The 23,069-nt window shown below is 38.2% G+C and overlaps 1 protein-coding gene across 1 annotated transcript in view; it reads left to right on the top strand.

Moving 5' to 3' along the window:
• Positions 1–11,755, top strand: part of Pgr (progesterone receptor) — a 64,002-nt gene extending 52,247 nt beyond the window's left edge. The window contains exons 6-8 of the mRNA XM_076926089.1: positions 1,585–1,715; positions 5,148–5,305; positions 8,676–11,755. Of these exons, the coding sequence (XP_076782204.1) occupies positions 1,585–1,715; positions 5,148–5,305; positions 8,676–8,831 (445 nt within the window). The 3' untranslated portion in view covers positions 8,832–11,755. The remainder of the gene's footprint in view (positions 1–1,584; positions 1,716–5,147; positions 5,306–8,675) is intronic.
• The last annotated feature ends 11,314 nt before the right edge of the window (positions 11,756–23,069 follow it).

Below are 23,069 nucleotides of genomic sequence, written 5' to 3'. Positions count from 1 at the left end.
TAACCTTTCCTGGGTGACTCGGGAGGGCGAATCCTTTTATGTATTTGTACTCCATCATCTGAGAACCGTCTGTTTATTTCACAATAGTAAGTTCATTAACTCATTTATTGCGTTCTTTCATTTCTTGATTTTTTAAGCTTATGATTCTTACATATCCTAGATACTGATTCTCTGTCAAATGTTAGCAAGTATTTTTGCCTATTTTTTTAGGCTTACTCTTCACTCAATTAACTTTTTTCTTTTGCTGTACAGAAGCAAGTTAAATTCAAATAATCCCACTGGCCAACTCTCTTTATTACTTCCTGAGAATTTGGAGACCTTTTCAGAAACTTTTTTTTATCTATGTTTATTTGCTTAAAAATTTTAGTTAAATCCTTTGGGTTGTTTATTTGATATTTGGAGCCCATTCCTCTTGTCTTGAAAAATGTTTTTATTTCAAATTTTTATTAATTTTTAAAAATCTGATATGTACAATTCAATAATATCATGTTATCATATTAAAGGCTTATCATATTAAATTAAATTTTTAGACTTGTACTTGTGATAATGTACTTGGGATAACAAAATCGAATATTTTTGCTGGACAGTAGACTTACTTTCAAAAATTAAACAAAAATCTTCTATGACTATTTCAATTTGGTTTATCATATCTAACTAAATAGCTTTCAGCATGTAGTCTTTAGATGATAAGAATTTTTCCAAGGTAATGTCTACACTGTTCTAATTGTGAATGTCAACTTGTATGTGTCTAAGTTAATAACTGACACTGTCCAATTGTCTTCAATGAAGAAGTTGACAATCTTCATGCTTCATTCGTTCCTTTTTAACTGATAGTCCTTTAACATAGGCATCATCCACCTTAACAGTTCAACAAACTGGGGCTCGGGAGAACTGGATAACCTGGCACAGACCTGAGTGGCCAGGATTAATCTTAATGTTTCAGTGTGGGTATCTTGTCTTCATTCCACTATTCTTCCTAGCTACAGTGATTAATGCTGGCCTTACAAAATAGCACATGTTGAGAGAATCCCTCAAATCAGGGAGCCATCTACAAAGTCTGCACTAATCTTTTTAATTACATTTACTACCATTCTTTTATTTGTTTTTCTGTGTCACCAGACACATCCCCTAGAAAAAGTCACAGCGTTGTAAATTTTTATGATCTGAAGCAATTCTTTAACCTGTGCACAAAATTATATTTCACATACTAGTCAGTCAATAAAGTCAGTTCCTGGCTCCAAATGCTTCAATTCCTTCAACATTGCTCTCAGTAGATTTAGGTATTTAAAGTGTTATAGTAAAAGCAAGAAACAATATGAACTTTGATCAATGTGTATATAATATTACTTTTTAAGTCTAAATTTTCTTTGCCTTAAAAATGTAGTGCTACCATGTAGAAAAGTTGAGAGACATTGAAAATTCCAAATATTAAGCTTGTTTATTAAATGTATCAGTAAATTCAACAATGGGAAAGACAGATCCTGAACTCGAGTTCACTGACAAGTTATGTCACTGCCTGGCCCATGGGTGATGGGTTTTCATGCTTATGCTGGTTTTTCTTTTGTGTGTTATGTGTGGTACAAGGCAGAGGATGAAGGAGCTGTCATTCTACTCGCTGTGCCTTACCATGTGGCAAATCCCACAGGAGTTTGTCAAGCTCCAGGTGACCCATGAGGAGTTCCTCTGTATGAAAGTCTTACTACTTCTTAACACAAGTGAGTACCCACATGTAAGACACTTGGCACCTTACTTTTGAATTCACAAGGTCAAAATATCACCGTATGGTCACATACCAGGTATACCATTTAGATTGTAACTGTAGAGGAGGAATTTCCCATATATTGCCACTGACCTTAAGACAGTGATTTCTCATGTTTTTAATATAGCCACATAAGACTAAAATAGCATATTCAGTTTCTTTATTTTACATGAAATATGATCACAAACTTATTTGCTTATTCAGTTTTACAAGCTAGTTAGTATGAACTCAAGCTATGCGTCCCGTTAGACCTACCATGCATGCACAGAGGTATTCGCTTTGCAACACAGACACTCTTGTTTGAACCTATTTTCAGTGAGAACAGTTTAACTGTTACAGCAGATGTTGTCAGGGATCACTGACTAGGGGCATGAGCAGAGTGTGTGTTACTCAAAGAATCCTGGGGCTCAACAAGAAAGACTCAGCTTCCTCCCACAGAGTGACCACACTGTGTCATGGGGCCTGCAGTCTTCTGTTGCATCTGACTAGAAATGAACAGATAAGAAATGGGTGGAAGTTTGGGTGCAAGATCTGAGAGGTTCAGGACTGCCATGGGGAGAAGGCAGCAAATGAGAGTGGTGTCTGATGGCACATGCATGCACTGAGCCTTTCTCTGCCCTGAACACTGCAGGTTCAGCCTGTAGCTGTATGATTGATTCTTTGATTTGCAAGTGAGTTACTGAAAGCTAAGACCTTAGGATGAGGTCACTGAAGTGTTTTCTCAGCAGCATCTTTACAGACTTCTGCTAGTGGCACAAATCTCAGATGGATGAGAAAGGGAGATTGGTATGGGAAAGAAGAGTCAGTTCCTTAGAATGCAAGGTGCTTTTGTGGAATCCACATGAATGTACCTATATGCCTATGCATCCTAGTGAAAACTTGCATAACATTTTGACCAGTGGGGAGAGCTATACAACATCTCTGGAAAAAGCATCTTTAAATCTAAGAGGATTGAATAAGCATTACAAGACATGAGGAGAACTGGAATGCTATGTACTTCTTACCTTCTAGGAGAAAGATGGTTACATTCAATTGTTAAGCAGAAATTTAAATACTGTGGTAAGCATATCAAAAGTCAATGAGTAAAAAAATAGTGGTGTTAAGAGGAAATAACTTCATATTTAGAAAAACTAGTTTATTTAGCTCAGATGATATCTTCATATACCCAGATAATAAAGTTAAATGCAAACATTCAAACTGTTTAAAAATTATAAACCTTTCAAACCTCATATAAGAACTACCTTTGCAAAAACAAACAAAAACTATGGGTCTAGAGATGGATCTTAGAAATTAAGAGTGCTTGTGCACTTGCAGATGGAGGACCACAGCTTGATTCCCAGCATTCCTGCAGGGTGGCTCACAGCCACTGTAACTCTAGGTACAGAGTAATTCTATTGATCTGTGCAAGCACTCCCACACAGGTGTAAATATACCTTTAGATACACACACACACAGACACACACAAACTAAAAATAACTGAAATAGAAAAATTGTAAGAAAAGTTTGATCATTGAACAAACATAAAGTTCCTGTGTGCCATGAACAAAGCAAACCATTCCGGGAATAGGTAGCAGAGTCACACAGGCTCTCGCAAATTTCCTAAGGAGGAATTACCAAGAAAAATAATTTCCTGTTCTCCTGTCATGATGAGTTAGTTATAGGGATTGGTTTGGAAGCTCTAGAAATACATAGATTTGAAAAACTAGTCTGAAGTAAGTGAAGAGAAGAGACTGTAATTATTGTAGGCATGCATGCTGCATATCTGGAGAGATGTGTAAAAAGAATTACATCTTCATTGAATTTTGCAAGAATTGCTCATGAGAAACCCCTGTATATTTAGAATCTGAGCAGCAGCGAACTGAAAACCGAAACATTGTTTCTTTGATTTCTCTTTGGTTTGTATCCCTCTCAGAGACGTAGAAAGGAGCCGACACAGAGATGCAGGGGAAACTGTGGGTTTTAAAGTTATGTATGAACAGCATCTTTAACCTGAGTGCATGTCTTTATCGAAATAGTGCAGAGTAAACAGCACTAATGTGGAGTGTTATCAATTGAGGAGTCTTTCTATTTTTCTCTTGGATCTATCCATGACTTCAGAAAAAGTTTGCTTGAGGCTAAAGGGTTTGTGTGTAGGAATGCAAAGAAAGAAGAGCTGTGGCCTCTGGAAGCAGGGGCTCTGGAGCGGGAGGGTGGATGATGTTGTTCTTGTATGTGGGATCCACAGCGTTTTTGGAAGCAAAGGAGTTAAAACTTTGCATATAGCTGAGAAGTAACAGCGATGCTCATCTTAGTCCCAACACAAATACACATGAAGGCAAAACAAAGGTCAACATCCAAATTGTTAGCTAAGGTACATGACAAAGTTCATTCTCTGTAAAAGAAATAATCAAGAACACATCTCTCCCATCACTATTGTTAGTTAATATTGTTCTGTAAGTGTTGAACAGTGCAATGAATTGATGGACAAGTGGCAGCTAGAAGAGCCGAGCATGTTGGCTCGTGTCTATAATCCAACATTGGGGACGTGAAGGCGGGAAGATCAAGAACTCAAGGTCATTTACAGTTACATGAGTTCTGAGTGTAGCCAGGACTGAGACTTCCTTCAGGAAGGAAGGAAGGAAGGAAGGAAGGAAGGAAGGGAGGGAGGAAGGAAGGAAGGGAGGAAAGAAGGAAGGAAGGAAAAGGGAGGGGGGAGGGAGGGAGAAAGGAAGGGAAGGAAAGGTATGAAAGCTGACAGCTACAATTTCAGGAAAGAGAAAAATAGAAACCCTCTTAGAAATATACCAAGAAAACAAAGTGTCCAGGTATAAGAGGTCAATGAATATAAAATAAATACTCAAATATGATCAACTTTTCCCAAAGCAGCAGGAAAGCAGTAGTAAATATAACAAAGCAACGCTAAAATTACCACGAAAAGATAAAAGTTTCCAAGATCAATCTTAATAAGAAATATTTGAGATTTACACGAAGAAGTCAAAGCTCTATAAAGAAACACGAATAGTTGTTTAAAAGAGAAAAAATAAAATAAGAAGATACAAAATAAAGCCGTAAATGAAATAAAACTAGATATTTAAAGCCAGACTATATAGTAATGTCAAGACCTCTTTGGAGCAAATGCTACATTAAATGCATAGTTCATAGATAAAAGTCTGAAATGTAAGTTGTTTATATATTCTTTGACAATTAGAAGATTTCTATGTCCTGATTTTGCCTTTCACTATTGTTTTCCTTCTTAAATTGTTTCTATTTAAAATTAAATATGTGTGTGTATGTGTGTGTGTAAAAGTATAAATTATGTATAAAATACGTTAGTTATCTGGCTCAGAAATATATTCATTGCTAATGCAATTTTTTAACAAAACTGCCACTTCTTGTTAATTTTGTACAGTTCCTTTGGAAGGACTGAGGAGTCAAAGCCAGTTTGAAGAGATGAGGTCAAGCTACATCCGGGAACTGATCAAGGCGATTGGCTTAAGACAGAAAGGGGTGGTCCCCAGTTCACAGCGCTTCTATCAACTTACAAAACTTCTTGACAGCTTGCATGATGTAAATATTTTTTGTTTTACAGATTATTGGTGAAAACTATGTGAATTTCTTGTCTTACTTGGGGTTTTACTGCTATGAAGAGACACCATGACCAAGGCAACTTTTATAAAGGAATACATTTAATTGAGGCTGGCTTACAGGTTCAGAGGTTCAGTCCATTATCACCATGGTGGGGAGCATGGCAGTGTCCAGGCAGACACGGTGCTAGAGGAGGAGCTGAGAGTTCTGCATCTTGATAAAAAGGCAGCCAGGAGGAGGCTCTCTTCCACACTGAGAAGAACATGAGCATGGAGACCTCAAAATCCACCCCCACAATGACACACTTCCTCCAATAAGGCCACACTTCCTCCTATAATGCCACTTCCCATGGGCCAAGCATCTCAAACCACCATATTTCTCTAATCTCTAGTTACACCACAAACTCTGGTGGCTTTGTAAGCATTTTCCTTTTTAGACAGTCCAGGCTCCAAGCCTAGGAAATAGTGTCATTAACCTAATCTCTCACAGCACACCTAGAAGCTAATAAAAAGTAGACAATCCCTCTCAGATGTGTCCAAAGGCTCATCTTCTGGGTCATCCTAGATCTTGTTAGCTGATGACCAATGTCATTCATCACAAGGTGGTTTCCCCAAATTCTTCTTTGGATTTTAAAAGACAGTATTATACTGTTGTATTCAGCCGGGCAGTGGTGGCACACGCCTTTAATCCCAGCACTTGGGAGGCAGAGGCAGGCAGATTTCTGAGTTTGAGGCCAGCCTGGTCTACAGAGTGAGTTCCAGGACAGCCAGGACTACACAAAGAAACCCTGTCTCAAAAAACCAAAAAAAAAAAAAAAAAAAAAAAAAACAAAAAAAAAAAACAAAAAAAAAAAAAACAAAAAAAAAAAACAAAAAAAAAAAACAAAAACAAAACCTGTTGTATTCAACATAGACCATATGTTGACCAATGTTGTATACATATATGTATACATATATACATATATGGTCATGTGTGTGTGTGTGTGTGCACGTGTGTGTGTGTGTGTGTGTGTGTATGATGTTATCTGAGACATATTTGATATAAGCTTTTACTGCTGGTATATTAAAAAAAACACAAAACACATAAAATGAGAGTCAAAGTCATAAAAAAGCTACCCACTCACCAGGTCAGCTTGTGAGCTTGAATTATGAATCCACTGCAAAGATGATGAACTACTTGAATTAAACCTTTACAATGAAAGGCAGAAAATAAAATAAGCTTAAAAATAAACTTGAAGAATAAAGCACCAGGGAGGAAGACAGAAGAAAATCTACAGATCCTCAAGAAACACAATGGTACTGTGTCAAACAAAGAACAGAGAGTCTTCAAAAAGGGACAATTAGCAAAACAAACTAAATAAGTAAATAAATGAAACTTTGGGATAATTAAATTCAAAATAGAAGACATTGAAATTCAACAAAAGCCCTGAAATACAAAGGACATTCTCAGTAAAAAATCATTTAAAACCTACAACATAATCATAATAATCTATGATAGAGAGGAATCTTAGGAGATCAGTCATGCAGATTTCATCCTCAGATTCAACTTAATAGGAATTTACAGAAGAAAAACTACAGTCAGGGAAATTATCATAAAAGTTACTGAAACTGAAGGATATGAGAGTTCTCTTTTTCTCATTTTTTAAGACATGGATTTGTTTGTAGCTTATACTGACCTTCAGCTGGTAGCAATCCTCCAGGCTTGTATGCCTTCTGTTTGCTAAAGATGTGAGTTTTCTAACTGTAAGGGAGCAGAATATGGGCATAATTTACTCAAGGTACACTATAAAAGTTTACCATACCAAGAATGAGAAGACTATCCTGCTGAGCATACAAATGAGAAAGGAAACAAGTCATATGTAAATTGCCAGCATTCTGAATGACATTGGATCTATGACAATGACATATGAAAATAAGCAGTGTCTTCAGAATCCTGATGAAAGCAAAACCACCAGTCAAACAATCAAACGATTGCAATGCCACCATAAGAGTCTTTTCATACTTGCAAAATCTTACAGAGTTTATCTCAAATAGAACCTTTTCCTAGAAACTATGTTAGGATGTATTACAATGGAACAAAGAGCTGGAGGCAAAGTGGATTCAGGCCAGAAGGTGTGCATGGTGATGTCCCATAGGAAAGAATCCGTCAGAAGCCCCTACTGGACCAGTAAGACACCACGAGTCTTCAGAGCACCAGCTCTGGAATGAAAATGAAACTAGGGGATTGTTGATATGCACCATCATATTGGGGTGATTTCTCACAGTCTCTCAGAGAAGCTGATTATGACTTTATGACAAATGAGGAAAAAATAGAGAAAATAAGACACAAGGTTATAAAATAAAATGGGTCAAGGAAAGAAATGAAATGCCACGCATCAGGAAGCAATACCAACTTTTCTAGTAAAAACATAGGACATTGATTCCCAAAAATGGAAATATCATAAAGCAAGATGTCTATTGAGGAGCTTCTGTATTTTGCTTCTTCTGTTTCTTTTGTGATCCATCTTAAAGTAGTATGATATTTTTAAAATTGTGAACATAACGAATTTCATTAAAACAGAAGTTGAGCCTGTTGGCATAGGACTGTAGTCCCCAGGAAACTCACATGTTCACGGACTCCTCCGAGCTACAGGGAAAGATTTCAGTGGTCTGGGCCACTTAGCAAATCCCTGTCTCAAAATAAAAAGCCAATATTAAAGAAAGGTTGTGTTGTGCAACAATACACTGCTTGGATAACATGCCTGAGGCCCTAGACTTCATGATTTATGTTGGATTCTTGACATCAAAACAGTACATTGTTATGAAAAAGTCTGATTAACAAATAGGATTTATGAAATAATTGCATTTTGAAAATGTGTAACCTTAGGTATTTAATCCTCGGTATATAACTGCATACATGCATTGAAAAGAAAAACTGTTGAAAATTAAATCAAAAAAAATTAAATCATGTTCACTTTAGACCATGAGAATGTAGCCAGTTTTATTACTTTAAACTGCTGCAGGTTTGGGGCCTGGAGGGATGACTCAGCAGTTAAGGTTCACACACATGGTGACTCACAAGCATCTGTAATTCCAGTTCTAGTGGATCTGATGCCATCTGCTGGGTACTGGGCACTACATGCAAGGGATGCATACACATAAGACAAAAATAAGTGAATACAATATTATCAGCATGCTCCATTATGCATATAAAACATTTTCCATATTACTCTGGAGAATAGAGAGAGAAATTTGCATGGTAAGAGCAAGCATCCAGACATGTATTTACAGCATTAGAAAAATGTTATTGTATTTGAACAGTGTGTGACATTATTGTTTTTCTCATGTTTTCTACCCGTATGTTGAACCCCCAGCTTGTGAAACAGCTCCACCTGTACTGCTTGAATACGTTCATCCAATCCAGGGCACTGGCTGTGGAGTTTCCGGAAATGATGTCTGAAGTTATTGCTGCCCAGTTGCCCAAGATCCTGGCGGGCATGGTGAAGCCTCTCCTCTTTCACAAAAAGTGATGACTTTTCTTTGTTTTTGTTTTTCAAAAATTGAATTTTGTGGTGTGTCATCTTTGTCTCAGTCAGGATGGTCAGGTCTTATGTCTTTATAAAGTCCTTCTGAAAGCCTTACATGTATACATATCACACTGTAAAGTTAGGAGAAAACCAATGAGATTCTGATTTTCCTTTGTAATGTCTAAGCAGAGTTTTTAAAGTGTTTTGCACACCCATATTTTGAGAGTTTACATGGTTAAAAAGAAGGACTAAAATTGATTGTATAAGTAAACTATATCTCACCCATGTTATTTTGAACTTTTCAGATGAAGGTCTTTAACTTTTGCATTTAATAGATCTCCATGAGAAGGGAAGAGAGACCCTACCTTTAATTACCACAGGCTACCACACAGGCTACTGCTACATAGTTCCTGTGGTCTCCCTGCTTATATTTCCAAAAATTACTCTTAAAGTGGCAGCCAAAACTGTGATGTGAAACAGATTTTCAGAGGGTTTTTAATTAAAAACAAAACAAGTAAACAAACAAAAAACAGAGATGAGATGGGTTGATGGTTTTAACACAAGGCAAATTGTGTTCAGGGTGTCTGCTTGGAAGCAGATTTATGACAGACAGAGTTAATGGCAGCCATACAGTTGCTGTGACATTATTGCAGGTGAGTTGAGGGGGATAGCTTTAAATAAGAAATGTGAATAGAAACAAAAATCATGAGGTCTGCTCTCTCATGGGAATCTCTGTGGTTGGCTGACCTTACAAGGTCGGTCTCCCTTGGTAGTTCCGAGTCCTTGCTTTTTAAGAATGATATAACAGCATTTCTTGACAAATGCTTCCTTTGGCCATATAGTCTTATTGACACTTTACCAAAGAAGGGTAGGGGTGGGGGAAGGGAAGGAGGAAGGAAGCCAAGGGTGGGGGATAAATACCATTCCTTTCTTGGGGGTAGTGTTTTTCTCTAGGAAAATGTATAGAGTGAGTCTCAGGTGGAAAGTATTTTTAGTGCCTCTAAATCTGAAAGAGATGCTTGAGAAATAGACAAGTCTCAGGTGAAAAGTTTTGAGTGCCTATGACCTAGTTCTAAGTGAGATGCTTCAGGAAATCCTAGATACTTGCTTAAATCACACAACCAGGTACGGTGATGATAAAACACGCAGTTCATTTTGTCATTTCTACTTAAAATATTCCTTTGAAAGACAGATGTAGTTCTTTTCCAAGACGAGTCACTGGAGATATATTCGTTTAAAAAAACAACTCACGCATATAAACATACACCACTATGGTGTGTCCATAAATAGTGCGTTCTTTAGCACAATTGGAATAGGGATTAAAATGGAGACTAATCAGGACCCTTGCCTTGTGTTTCCCTCATGCATGTGGAAATCATAACAGCTTACATGCATAGCAGTACCTTGGTTAGAGTAGTCAATCAAAGTTTTACCCAAGTACTCCGATGGCCAACATTAGTAAATAGATGCTCTTCTTACTGGTCTTCGTGCCTCCTTCTGCAGTATGTCTGAAATGCATTACATTCTTTACTGGTGCTTGGCTCTTCATTATCTCCATACACACATGCACACTTCACTTTCCAGGCCAAAGTGGGAATCTGATTCCTTGGGCTGTATTTCTAACACTTATTCTTTAATTTGTCACCTTACTCTGCTGCGGTTGTTTCTGCTATGCCAATCTTTATGAAAGAAAACAATTTTCTGCCAGAATTTGACTTCAGAATCATGCATGTGTCAACCTTCAAGAACCCACCTTATAATTCCTGTAACGTCTTTCTCAGTCTCTTATACAGTGATTTGACCCCTCTTCTGTTTCCCAGAAGTTGTTTAAATGATAATAATATGTAGCTGTACCATTCTAATGGTCCGTAGGTCTAGGGATTATGTTAAGGAGAGACCATCGTGTTGCTTGACGAAGAGTTGACTGTGACATTTGTCTTGCTGAAGGTCTCCTGAGTGACATTGATAAACCTCTTCTTGTGTCTTTATCACCCATTTTATCTGCAACTTTGTTTCTCTTCATTTCCAAGCTGTATTTTTCCCTATCCTGAGATAACTTGCTTTTTATTGACTACATCATGGGAGCACATTTCATATGCCATTAGAAGAGAATGGTCTGTTTCCTGTTCTGAACTGAATGAATGGAACATTACTTGCTTTTCTATAAAAGATTCTATAGACAGTTAAGTACTCTGACATGGTTTTATATTGTAAACCTCAATGTAAAAATTTCCCCGCGTTTTTTTTAAATTTTACTCAACGAATACTTTTGAGTGCCTAATGTGAACATAAGAAAATGTGTGAATAAGCTTTAGTAGAACCTGGAGCTAAAGGAAACTGTATATAACTTGAGAAGTTATAGCCCAGGAGCTGTACAAATCTAATGTTCTCTAAGTGCAGGGCCACTAGATATTTTTGGTATATAAACCACATCCATAAAGTTTGATAGGTGCAAGGCATTACTTATGTACAAGTTGGATGAGATAAATGCTAAAAAAGATAGTACTTTAAAATTAATAGTTATTTAATCTAGGCAACTGCCAGCAATTCGTTTGCTTTAAACTTTTGTGTACATTTGTATATTGGGAAAGCTTTTAATGCCATTTTCCAAATATATAATCACAATAAAATATTTTTAAGATATCTCACATAGAATATGTAGGGAATTTTTGTTTTGTGGCAGTTATATTCATTGTGAATGACTGTGGCCAAGAACGATATTATGCGTCCTTTTACTCAAGTAATGGACCCTGAAACACTGGATACAATCATTATTCAATAATTCATTATTCAATCAGTTTTCCTTTGAATTAAAGGACTAAATTTATAGTAGTTATCCTTGTATACCAGCACAGTTTAACTTTCAAAATAATGAAAAGATTCTAATTTTATTCAACAGTGGGGAAATAAAGTATGTTGGCCCCAGACTGGGTTTTACTGTGGTCCTTGTTTTGCCATTGCCTAAAAACATTTGATATTCTTGATTTTGATCTCCATACATAGTTTAAGTGTCTAAACACCAGGTTTTAATATTTAAGGCTAAGCTTAGAAAGAAAAACATTCCCAGAAGAACATGACATGACCAAATGGAAGTTATCTCATCCCCAAATCTTTGACTCTACGAATACCCCATGCCTATGTAGTCATTGTAACCTTTATCTCTGTTCTGCAGATCACGTTCTTTGGGTTGCTCTAAAGTGAAATAAAAGCTTAAGAACACAGGAAATACTTGAAGTTTAGGTGGTTTGGCTTACTGGCATATTTCATTTATAAAAGTTAGAAAAACAATTTGTGTCTAAAGAGATGCTGTGTCCAGTATCATTTTGTGGAACTATTTTGTTTCTGCTGTTTAAAAACATGGCGTGTTATTTAGGCGATGCTTTCTCCTTGTACTTTTCCACACTTTACTTTAAGTTTTGCTATTGTACATGTATGAAATAAAAAATATTTTTAAATAGCCACAGCAAATCAGCTTGTAACTTCTAAATTATTGCCAACTATAGTGATAGAATTGATGTATATAAAGGGCTACCCTATGACTCTGTTCACTTTTTGCTCACTTGCTGGCTACATGAGTGTAATATAGAGCTATTTCATTAAGCCTTACCCAACTGCTTTGCAGATAATAGGCACAGGATATATATCTATATGCATATATGCAAATGTTCAGAAATGGCATTTCCATAATTTCATCTTCATTGTGCCATAATTTTGTTGTAACTTTGTCATGCTGATACAGCTGGTTTCACTAGTGAAATCAGAGATCCAGAGAATCTGGTTGCTCTCCTTTCCCTGCTGTTTACTATGAAATATTTTATTAATTAGATATGTGTTTATTTATTTTTCTGAATAAAATGTAGTCCTTTCAGTTTAGGGCCTGATTCTCATAAGAAATCTACAGAACATATTACCCTTTACTCATAATATCCGATAGCAATAGTATTTTTTTGACCTTTCCCAATAACTCTTAAATATCCAGACAGCTTACACAGAATGCAGCTCTCTCACAAATCTCTGTTTTGTGTTAAAAGTTATTCTTGTCACGGCTCTAACTTCATCTATAACATCTGACAATGGGGTCTAAAACTCATGATGAAATCAACTCCCCAAAGAGCATTGCTGTTCTGTTTATGATAAGAGCTCTCCCTGTCCACTTGATTGATAGCTTTAGTTCCTTTGATAACTGCTACACTTTATGTTTTTGCTGGGAACACCTAGGCAGTTTGCATCATCTCTGTTTGTCCTTGTCAATCAAATTTCAGGCTGGAATATGAACACTTCAAATCTCTTTAAAACTCTGCAGTTTCATGGATAAAAATCACTCAAGACTTAAGGATATGTTTTCAAATTTTTTATTCCATATTCTTAAAATATATCTTAATTTTTTATTGCATAATTCAGCAACCACTCTCTTAAGGATAGAAGGAGTTGGACAAGAGGAAGGCATAACTTTCTCTTTCCTATGATCTGCATTTCAGACAGAAACAAAACATAGTCATCACTTAAATTAAAAAAAAAAATCAAAGGTATTGCTCTAGGAAAAGAGTGCTAACTCCCAAGTTGCTCACACACACTAACCTACGTCATGCCATAATTTTCATTAACAGAAGATTGCCAGGAGTCCATGATGTTGCTCTTGTCTTTATTTGAGGATGGGCAGCAAGTTCAATGTCTGCCTCCACCTTCAGCCTGCCACTTCTATAGCATATCATCATTTCGTACCCTCTGGCCTTTAAAGTAAAAATGTGTAGAAATCCATAGAGCAGCTAACTGTCCATCCACAGGATAGAATACAATTGGATAGAAACTGTGCTCCACATTATGAATGAATTCAAGTTGAACAAGACCTACACAACCAGATTCAGGTTGAAACCTACATTTATTTAGACTCAGGGTTTGGGAGGACCCTTCAGACCGTCAGTTTCTTGGACTACTCTTCTCCAAAGTTAGTTCTTCAAAATTAAAGCTAAATGTTGGTTGTGTGTGATAATGCCTTCCTGGAAACTCAGGACTGTGTAGGCTGCGACAGCGTTGCACAATCTAAACAGGCCTGGGCCACACAGTTAGACTTTGTCTCCATTTTAAAATAAAACACAAAGGGTAGTTTCCTTTCATTAATTACTCTTCTCTTCCCTGGAGGAATTTAGGAGTTTATGGAGCATTAATGACGAGTTAAATAACAGCAAGAGCCTGGTTACTGCAAAGGGAGGGGAGCAGAGGGTTGCTCTCCTCCTAGAGTTGACAGCATTCCAAAGCAGAGCTCTGGCCATGACTGGAGGCTGCTCCCAGGCTCCTTCAAGCTCCGTGCAGCTGGGGAGTCTGGAAAACTCTTGCAGGATGGCTGGATGAGTCCCAGAATCTCGACCTCATTTTCCATTTACTGGCTTTGGTTGCCTCATGTCACGATGACCTTATTGTTAAACACAGGTTTGTTTGCCTTCTTACGACTCGTGGCGAAATGGGGAAAAGCATTCCTTTTAAGCCGGTTGAAAGCTTTTAACTGACAGGGCACTTTCAGAGAAATGTGAAGAGACCAGCCATGAAAAGCCATTCTGCTCATTACTTCCAGGAAACTGCCGTATTAACTCTCGAGGTGACATCAGTGTCATGATCCATATTTAGACATATATGAGTAAAATATGAAAGCCACATTGTAAATAGTTTTCAGGAATATATTGTACTTTATTTTTTATTTGCCTTTTGAAATTGCTCAACCCCCAATGGTAACCAATTTTTCCAAACATTATTGTAAATGCAACCTGTTTAAATATGGTTTTCTTTTACAGGGTACATAAGAAGCTTAATACATGGTTACTTTTTGTTTGAGTTTTCATGCTTAACTATTTTATCCAACCGTGGTTTAAAGTGTTTGGTCACTGAAGGTAACTTTTGCTGTCTTCCTTGCCCCAGGAAGACTGATTTTTAAAGTATCTAGTCATCAAACTGTGTTTCTATAGCATATAGAGCTGTTCTGTTTTCTCAATGTCTTCTTCAAATACATATCAGTTAGAGTTACTGAGCCGTGCAGCAATATACTTGGTATGACTGGAGTTTTTCAAATGTAGACTTAACTCAGTAAACACAATTTTTAACTTTTTAAAATAGGAAAATGGCCAGTGAACTCTTCTCATTGCTTTCTTGGCAACTTGAGATTTGAGGCTGTAGAATATTACAGAGCATTGGTTTTTCTTCCTCTGAGAGCCTTATGATTTATAAGAGAGACAGAAAGAAAAGAGCCTGTGAGTGAACAGCAGTGTACCCTGTATCATTCAAAAAACAGAGACATGCCCTGCTCAGTCTCCACTGGGTAGAAACTCTGCCTAGAATTTCAGATGGTAAGTGGGGATAGATAGAATCCCTCAGGCTGCCTTCTGGGGCCATCATTTTCATTATTATTGTGTCTTCTTTTGATCTAAATATTCTGTGTATTTTAACTTTTCTGGTGTGCTTATAGTCCCAAGAAAAATCAGAGAGGTGTGACATCTAATTTTAAAGTATTTTTAAAAAGCAACAACAATTAAAGAAAGGCAATTTTTCCAAATTGATGCTTTGAAACAGGAAACAGGAAACAAGCTTGGAAAAGGAGGTGTGACATACTAGGTTAGTTGAAAAATTCATTGACACAAAAGTAGATATTGCCTTCTTGAGTACTGAGCAACATCCATGACAGGATGATGCAAACCCCAAAAAGTGATGTCCCAAGTCAACAACCTGCGAAATGTTCGAAGAATTACCAGTCATTATGCAAACATAAAATTCAAATATGCACAGAGCCTGCCTCTGTAGTTTTGAAGGATCTCATTGTTCTAATCTGAGGCTACATAGTTTAGGGGGAAAGTCACTGATTCATAATTTTTGTCTAAATGTCAACTAACTGAGGGTTTTGTTGTTGTTGTTTGTTTATTTTGTTTTTAAGATCTTAACATTTCCAGTTAAACTCACAGAAAAATGTCTAGAAGCAAATTATCTATTCTGACTCCCACAGTAAATCAATGTACCAGTTTTAACACTGAAACTACCTACTTTCTAAAGAGTTTATATCAATGTGTTATGGCCAATTTTGTTACCTACTTAAGAATAGGGAAAACTTGCCACTTGCCCTGGACACAGAAACAAAGTGGTGGTGATGGTAACAATTGAAAAGTCTTAGGCATCATCCTGGTCTCAACTGCAAGATATCACCCTGATGGACTGTGGCAGTACCCAGTTCTCTCTTATCTGAGCTACAGTTGGGTGAAGAGGAAAGATGGATGATTAGAGAGCTAGGTATTGAACAGTGAAAGAGAGTGGAGAACACACAAGAAATTCTTCCAATAGCAGATTCCAAAGTGAGTCAAGGCATCCTGGAAAATGTTCTATGTAAAGTGGTTAAATAATTAGCTTAGCATTCAGTCAAGAAGAAGAGAAGAGTCCTCCAAACTTGTAAACAATAGAGACACAACCCAAAGGAAAGAGCACATGGACATGGTGCTGCCAGAGAACGTGGAGCCAAAACTGACATGACAGAATGAAATCCAAGTCCCAGATATCAACGGCCTTGTGGACCATCATCTTACATGAAGATGTGGCTTGACGTAAAAAGTGTCCTCTGTGATGCTCCAGAAAATGTCCTCCTGTACTGCAGACAGCGAAGATGGGGAGGACTCATCCTGGAGGCAGGGAGCATGTTTTGAAGGAAGTTGCAATATTCTGTGCAAATGATGGGTCATAAACATAAAGAGTTGGGGTGATCGTGACCTCCTTAGTTTTCCAGAAGGCTTTGTGAGACATTACCAAGAGGCACTGACAGAATGACGACAGTAGATGAACACACAGATAACCTGCTGGACACCAGGCCAGATGCCTCATTGTTTGGCTTCTGTGTTGAAACCGAAAATCCTCGTCATAAAGAATATAAAAACTAAGAAACTTTGGCTTTACCGACCACTAAAATCCATATGAGCACCCAAACAAGCTTCCTCCAACATCCCCAGAGTCGCAAGTAACTACAACCTCAAGGTACTGGTGTGAGTACTGTGCTAAGGCCAGAAGAGCTCCAGGCGCAGTCAACGGGAACACTTTTGCCAACAAATACAAAACAAGCACATTCAAAGAATGTTGTATATAGCTGCTCCTTAAGATGCTACTATCCAGTAGTGTGGCAATATAAGGTTGGAATAAAAAGATCAAGTACAGAATCTTGCCTCATGAACCATCTGAGGAGTCCATGTGGTAAGAAGGAAGCTGATGGGGAAAGAAACTTGTTAGTCTGAGGTATGACCAGCTCTCTTAGTTTCCTGACTTCTCTCAGTTCCTCTCAAGGCCTCATCTCTCATCTTATTCACACTAACAAGAGAACAGTAAGGAAAGGGAAAAACTGACTGTGTGCCTGGTACCAGTGGGAAATAGGGCTTCCCAGACACTCTTCTGCCACTTCTTCACTTCCTGGAAATTTGTCAAGCCTTGTCATAAATGCAACAGGATCGTGTCATGTAGAAATCTATGGCTTTTGACTGTCTCAGGTCTCTCTTCAACAGTACTATGGAGCACTTTGGCTACTGGCTTGATGCTTTCTGCTCTTTAATGGCTTGACAGATTTCTGCTATAGGAGCTGGTTTCAACATCTGGCCTCTGCTAAAGGGTCATTTTGTCCTCTCAAGGGAACTGTCACTCTCAGTACCTGCTAAATCCTCAATGCACTGGCAGCAGGCAGAATGTAGGTGTCTCTGAGACACTGTAGACTTTACACCTCCGTAGGACACTAGCTACCATGTTCTTGGATTTCTCCTTTTTATCTAAATTATCTGTGGACCACCTTTTCTTTCTCAAGATTAGTCCCTGAGTGCAGAATTCTGACATCCCTGACACACTGTGGCAGCATCTTTTTCTCTTCCTGCCAGTTACAAGAGTCTGTTTATGAGGTTGAATTCTTGCTATATCTCTTAAGAGCTACCTGTTGTCAAGCTTGACTTTGTTTGTTTTCTTAGAGACAAGATCTCACTATGTAACTCTGGCTTTCCTTGAAGTCACTACGTAGGCAAGGTCGGTCCTGAACTCAAAGAAATCCACCTGCCTGTGGCTCCTGAGTGCTGGGGTTAAAGGTGTATATTATCATGTCCAGTATTCAAGGCCAATTCAAGGTCTGTATGCTTAACATTAAGAGACAACTTGTTTTTATTTTAGAAAGCCTTGCTCTTCAGACTTGCATCGCTCTGGTCCACTCAAAGACCAACCCAGGAAGTCAGAAGATGAATTCTGGCTTTCTTTAAGCATTTCTCCTCCAGTGTCCCTTGGGAAGGACCCATTGCCCAAAAGGGCCAACACATATTGATGCGAGTCAATAAGCATATACTACACAGTTCTTTGGGAATTTCTGTCAAGAGGGCGAAGTGTTCCCTTCATCTGCAATGAAGCTTTAACCCCTTGGGTGCTGAGACATACGGAGCTGTGAAAGGAGGCATGACTTTAGATAATTAACACTGGTCAGACTCCCCTTTGAATCTCATGTTTTATGCTTCTCTCGGAATAACTTCACTGTTTTGAACGCTCCCTTCCACAGTGTATGCTGATGTTGTTGAAAGGTTCATAGTAACAGAATATACTCTATTCTTCGTTGGTGAAACGAGTGTTCACAGTGGCTTGGGAAGAGGAATGCAGCAGTGCTCTGTCATGCCCACACCCTTTCTGAACATTTTGCTACTAGTCTACTCTAAGTAACTAATAGGTCTCTAAGTATATTCAGCACACATAGATATGTAGTCTCCTGTTCTTGGGTCAATGTTTATACCTGTGGTTTCTAATTGCCGATTAGGAAAAACAGTATTTTGAAATGTATTGAAAATTGAGGGGTTTAGCTAGGAAGGTGAAACTGTCTCCCCATTTGTGGAAGCCTGGCTCTGTTTCCCTGGAGATGGCCAGGTGATGACTGAGCAAGGAGCACCAGCACTGTCACATACTTGCTTCCAACCTATTAAGAAGCCCCTCTTGACTTTTCCACTCTGGGTGGATTTCAGAGGAAACGTTTTGTGGTTCCCACAGGAAAGCTGAGTCAGCCTGTCTAGCCTGAATGATTTTCAGACAAATTGTTTTTCAAAAACATTGGGAATTTAAATGACTTCTAGTATAATACCAACTAATGATAAACAATAAAATCTTTGTTTATCAATGAATTAAAATAGCCCCAAACCTTGCTATAACTACATACCAGACACCCATGAATAGTCAAGACCTTGCTCACCCCTTTAATTCTAGTCATTATTTCAGCTTGCTTATGACCATATGCGGTGTAAGGTAGGATGTTAATACTGTTTGGTGTTTTTGATAATCTATGCATTTTAATAAAGCAAGAATTGATTCTCAAGATAATTAAAATAAAGAAAGCTAGTTGTTTAAATCATAAATGTAAGACAAAATACCTTATATCTTGTGAGACATAGTAATATATATTATTGATTATAGTGGTCAGAATGTGGTATTTATTTGACCAATATTAGTTTTTATAAGAAATTGAGTGCTAAACATTAGTACATTAGAGACATGTAATCTAATTGTTAAGTACAGTACTGTAAATAAATAACAGTCAATAAATAAAATATGTGCCTACAGTGTATGTATGTGAACCTTGCAGGAAACTTGAAGACAAAAATATAAAAGCATAGTGGGTTTTTTTTTTTTTTTTTGCTATGTTTCTGCTTGATTGGATGGTAGATATTCCAAAATGTTTGTAATAAACGTATCTATTTAATTTCCATCAGCTAATAAGTTGGAGAAAGTAGGATGTTCTATTTAATTACTTGATCACAGAAATGTTCTTACAGCATAAACCATTTATTTCTGGCTTAGCGTTGCTTTCACATTAAACATGTACCACCCCATCAGTGACATTTTTTCAATAATGTTGAGAAACTTTCTTTTATGTATGAAATTTTATGTTACGTACTTTGTAAATACTTGATTACAGTTATGGACAGTGTGTTTTTGTTTTAAGTTAACTAATATATAAGAGGAAAATGTGCTTCTGGGAGTGTTGCTGATGCATGCTGGCACTCCTAACACTTGGTAAGTAGAGGCAGAAGCACGGCTGCAAATCTGAGGCCAACTGAGGCTACATCATAAACCCTGGGCTAGCCCAAGCTTCAGAATAATACTCAGCCTCAAATTTTAAAAACCGAAAAAAAGAAAAAGTGCAGTCCCAGAGAATGTGTAGACAAGGCTTTAGCACAACTTTCAGAAATGCTACCCTCTGGAGTTGCTTACCAAGCTAGAGTGTTTGCATCTCTCTCTGTACTGCTGATGCACAAGATCAAAATGTCTACGTTTTAAAACGGTGTCTTACCTAAACAGCATGATGTTATTTCATTTGATGAGAAGTAGTGAAATCCCATCTAATAAATGAACTAATCCTACCATTTTTATTTTATAAAGTGCAGAAGCCCACTGTGTGTGAGCAGTTTGGAATTCAAACTGTTTAAACAATATGAACACAGTGAAAAAATAAAGCTTTCATGTGTCCAGCTTATGTCACTTGCATGGGATTGGGCTGTAACAGTGGGAAAATTCTGTGGCACAGCACTGAGGGGACACACTGTGACATAGCACTGAGGGGACATACTGTGGTGGCACAGCCCTGAGGGGACACACTGTGACATAGCCAGGAGGCAACACACTGTGACACAGCACTGAGGGGACATACTGCGACATAGTCATGAGGGGACACAGTGTGGCACAGCACTGAGGGGACACACTGTGACATAGTACTGAGGGGACATATTGTGGCACAGCCCTGAGGGGAAACACTATGACAGAGCCCTGATGGGACACAATTCAAAACAGCACTGAGGAGACATACTGTGGTAGCACAGCCCTGAGGGGACACACTGTGACACGGCCCTGAGGGCACACACTGTGACACAGCACTGAGGGGACACACTGTGGCACAGCACTGAGGGGACACACTGTGACACAGCCCTGAGGGCACACACTCTGGCACAGCACTGAGGGGACACACTGTGACACAGCCCTGAGGGGACATACTGTGACACAGCACTGAGGACACACTGTAGAAAAGCACTGAGGAAACACTGTGAGAAAGCACTGAGGGGACATACTGTGACACAGCCAGGAGGAGACACATTGTGACACAGCACTGAGGGCACACACTGTGACACAGTACTGAAGGGACACACTGTGACACAGCACTGAGGGGACACACTGTGACACAGCACTGAGGGGACATATTGTGGCACAGCCCTGAGGGACACATTGTGGCACAGCACTGAGAAGACTACTGTGGCACAGCCCTGAGGGTGCACACTATGACACAGCCCTGAGGGGACACATTGTGACACAGCCCTGAGGGGACACATTGTGACACAGCACTGAGGGGCCATACTGTAGCACAGCACTGAGGGGACACACTGTGACACATCCCTGAGGACACACTGTGGCACAGCACTGAGGACACACTGGGGAGCCACCTGGAGCCATCTGTGCTGTGTCATTTGCTCATACATCATTAACCTACTTCATCCCTTCTCAATGCTCACTTTATTCTCTATAAGATGGCTGTGTAACAGCATGCTGAAACCAGACATTATCCAGTAAAACCCTGAGTAGCCATACTTTTTGATTCCTGTGCTTGAAATAATCCCAAATGGGGCACATTGGAGGACTACCACATACATCTCGGACTGGCACATCTGCTCCCCTGATACATTGTATAAGTGGTTTTAAAGAAAATATGGACAAAGTGAGGGAATTTGAGTGTCTTAAAGATGTTTAATTAAAAAAAATAATGGCAATATGCTTGTCAAATAGCCAAGATTAAATTACCAATACAAAACTTTATTTTGTTGTCATTAAAGGACTTTAGTATTGTTTATGGGAGACTCACAAACCAAGATTTTTTTTTTTTTACTGTGGGAAGTATTCTTTTATGTATTGCTTGTGTAACATGATAAATATCCTGAACATCAAAATTTTTTTGTAAAATCTGAGTCTCATATGAAATAAATAAATAAATAAATAAATAAATAATAAAGGAGAGAAAAACTCAGCACCAACAGTAACCACTGTTGACCAGTTAACAATAACCACTGATTATTGTTAACTGATTGATCAACAGTGGTTATTATTAATCTAAGGTATGTTTTCATGTTTTGATTTCTCCCCATCAGGAAAGCCATCGCTAACTTCACGATCACTTTCTGGTCTCATGAACTCTACACCAGCTTGCATTTTATAATTCTTACAATCTTAAATGGCACTAGTCAAGAGGAAATCCTGCACATCTGTGCAGAAACCTTTCCTTGTAAGCCAGGCTTTGTAGCTCAGGCCTGCAGTCTCAGCACTTGGGAGGCAAAGGCAGTGAGATGTGTGTTAGTTTGAGGCAACCCTGGTCTGCACAATAAGTTCTAAGCTAACATGGCTGCATAATGAGGTCTTGCCTAGTTGCAACCTGGAAAAATCAGGAGACAACACTGACATCAAAGTACTTGATATTCAGTGAAGATCAATGTGGATATTCATCTTTCAGTTTTCTTGCCGTTCTGTAATAAGAGTTCCCATATATGATAGACCAGTGATAGCATTCAGCCTGGGCACACTGCCAAATTTTGATGTGGGTGTTTGTTGCATTGATTTAGAAAAGACTAGCAATCACTGATAATTTCCTTTAAAATTACAAGACTCTTAAGCTGATTATGGTATAGAAATGTAAACTGAGGACCCCAGAAATACATAGATACTTATGAATCACCCATAGACGGCCTATCCACTTCAGTAAATCAATAACAGCATTCTGCCTAGGGTTCTAGAAGATGGGTGTGTCACTGCTTGAACAATAGTTCCTTGTGATTTCAGTAACCTGACCTAAGCTCCAGGTCTCAGTGTCCCTTAATACTCGGTGACGACACTTCTGCCAAGAGCTCTGTACTTACACGGGAAATCACCTATGAAGCCACTTCATACACTAGAACACTCACAAGCACATGGCCTTTTTCCCCTAAGTAACTGACAAATGCATGGTAAAAAAAATCAGGTTACCACATAATTTCATACATCACAATAAGATCATATTAACAAATTAATACGCTTTGGATTACCAAGTATGTGATATTTTAAGAACCCGAACACTCAACGCTTATGGATATAGATGTTTTTTTTTTTTTTTTTAAAAAGTGAACTATTCAGACGTCAAAAGTATTAGAATGCTAATTTGGAAAAAATATGTTGCACGAGAAAGGACCATTTGCATGGCAGCCT

The sequence above is a fragment of the Arvicanthis niloticus genome, chromosome 27 (genome assembly GCF_011762505.2).
Source record: "Arvicanthis niloticus isolate mArvNil1 chromosome 27, mArvNil1.pat.X, whole genome shotgun sequence".
Lineage (NCBI taxonomy): Eukaryota > Metazoa > Chordata > Mammalia > Rodentia > Muridae > Arvicanthis > Arvicanthis niloticus.
The sequence above is the reverse complement of the archived record's forward strand: the minus strand, read 5'-3'. Positions and strand labels throughout refer to the sequence as shown.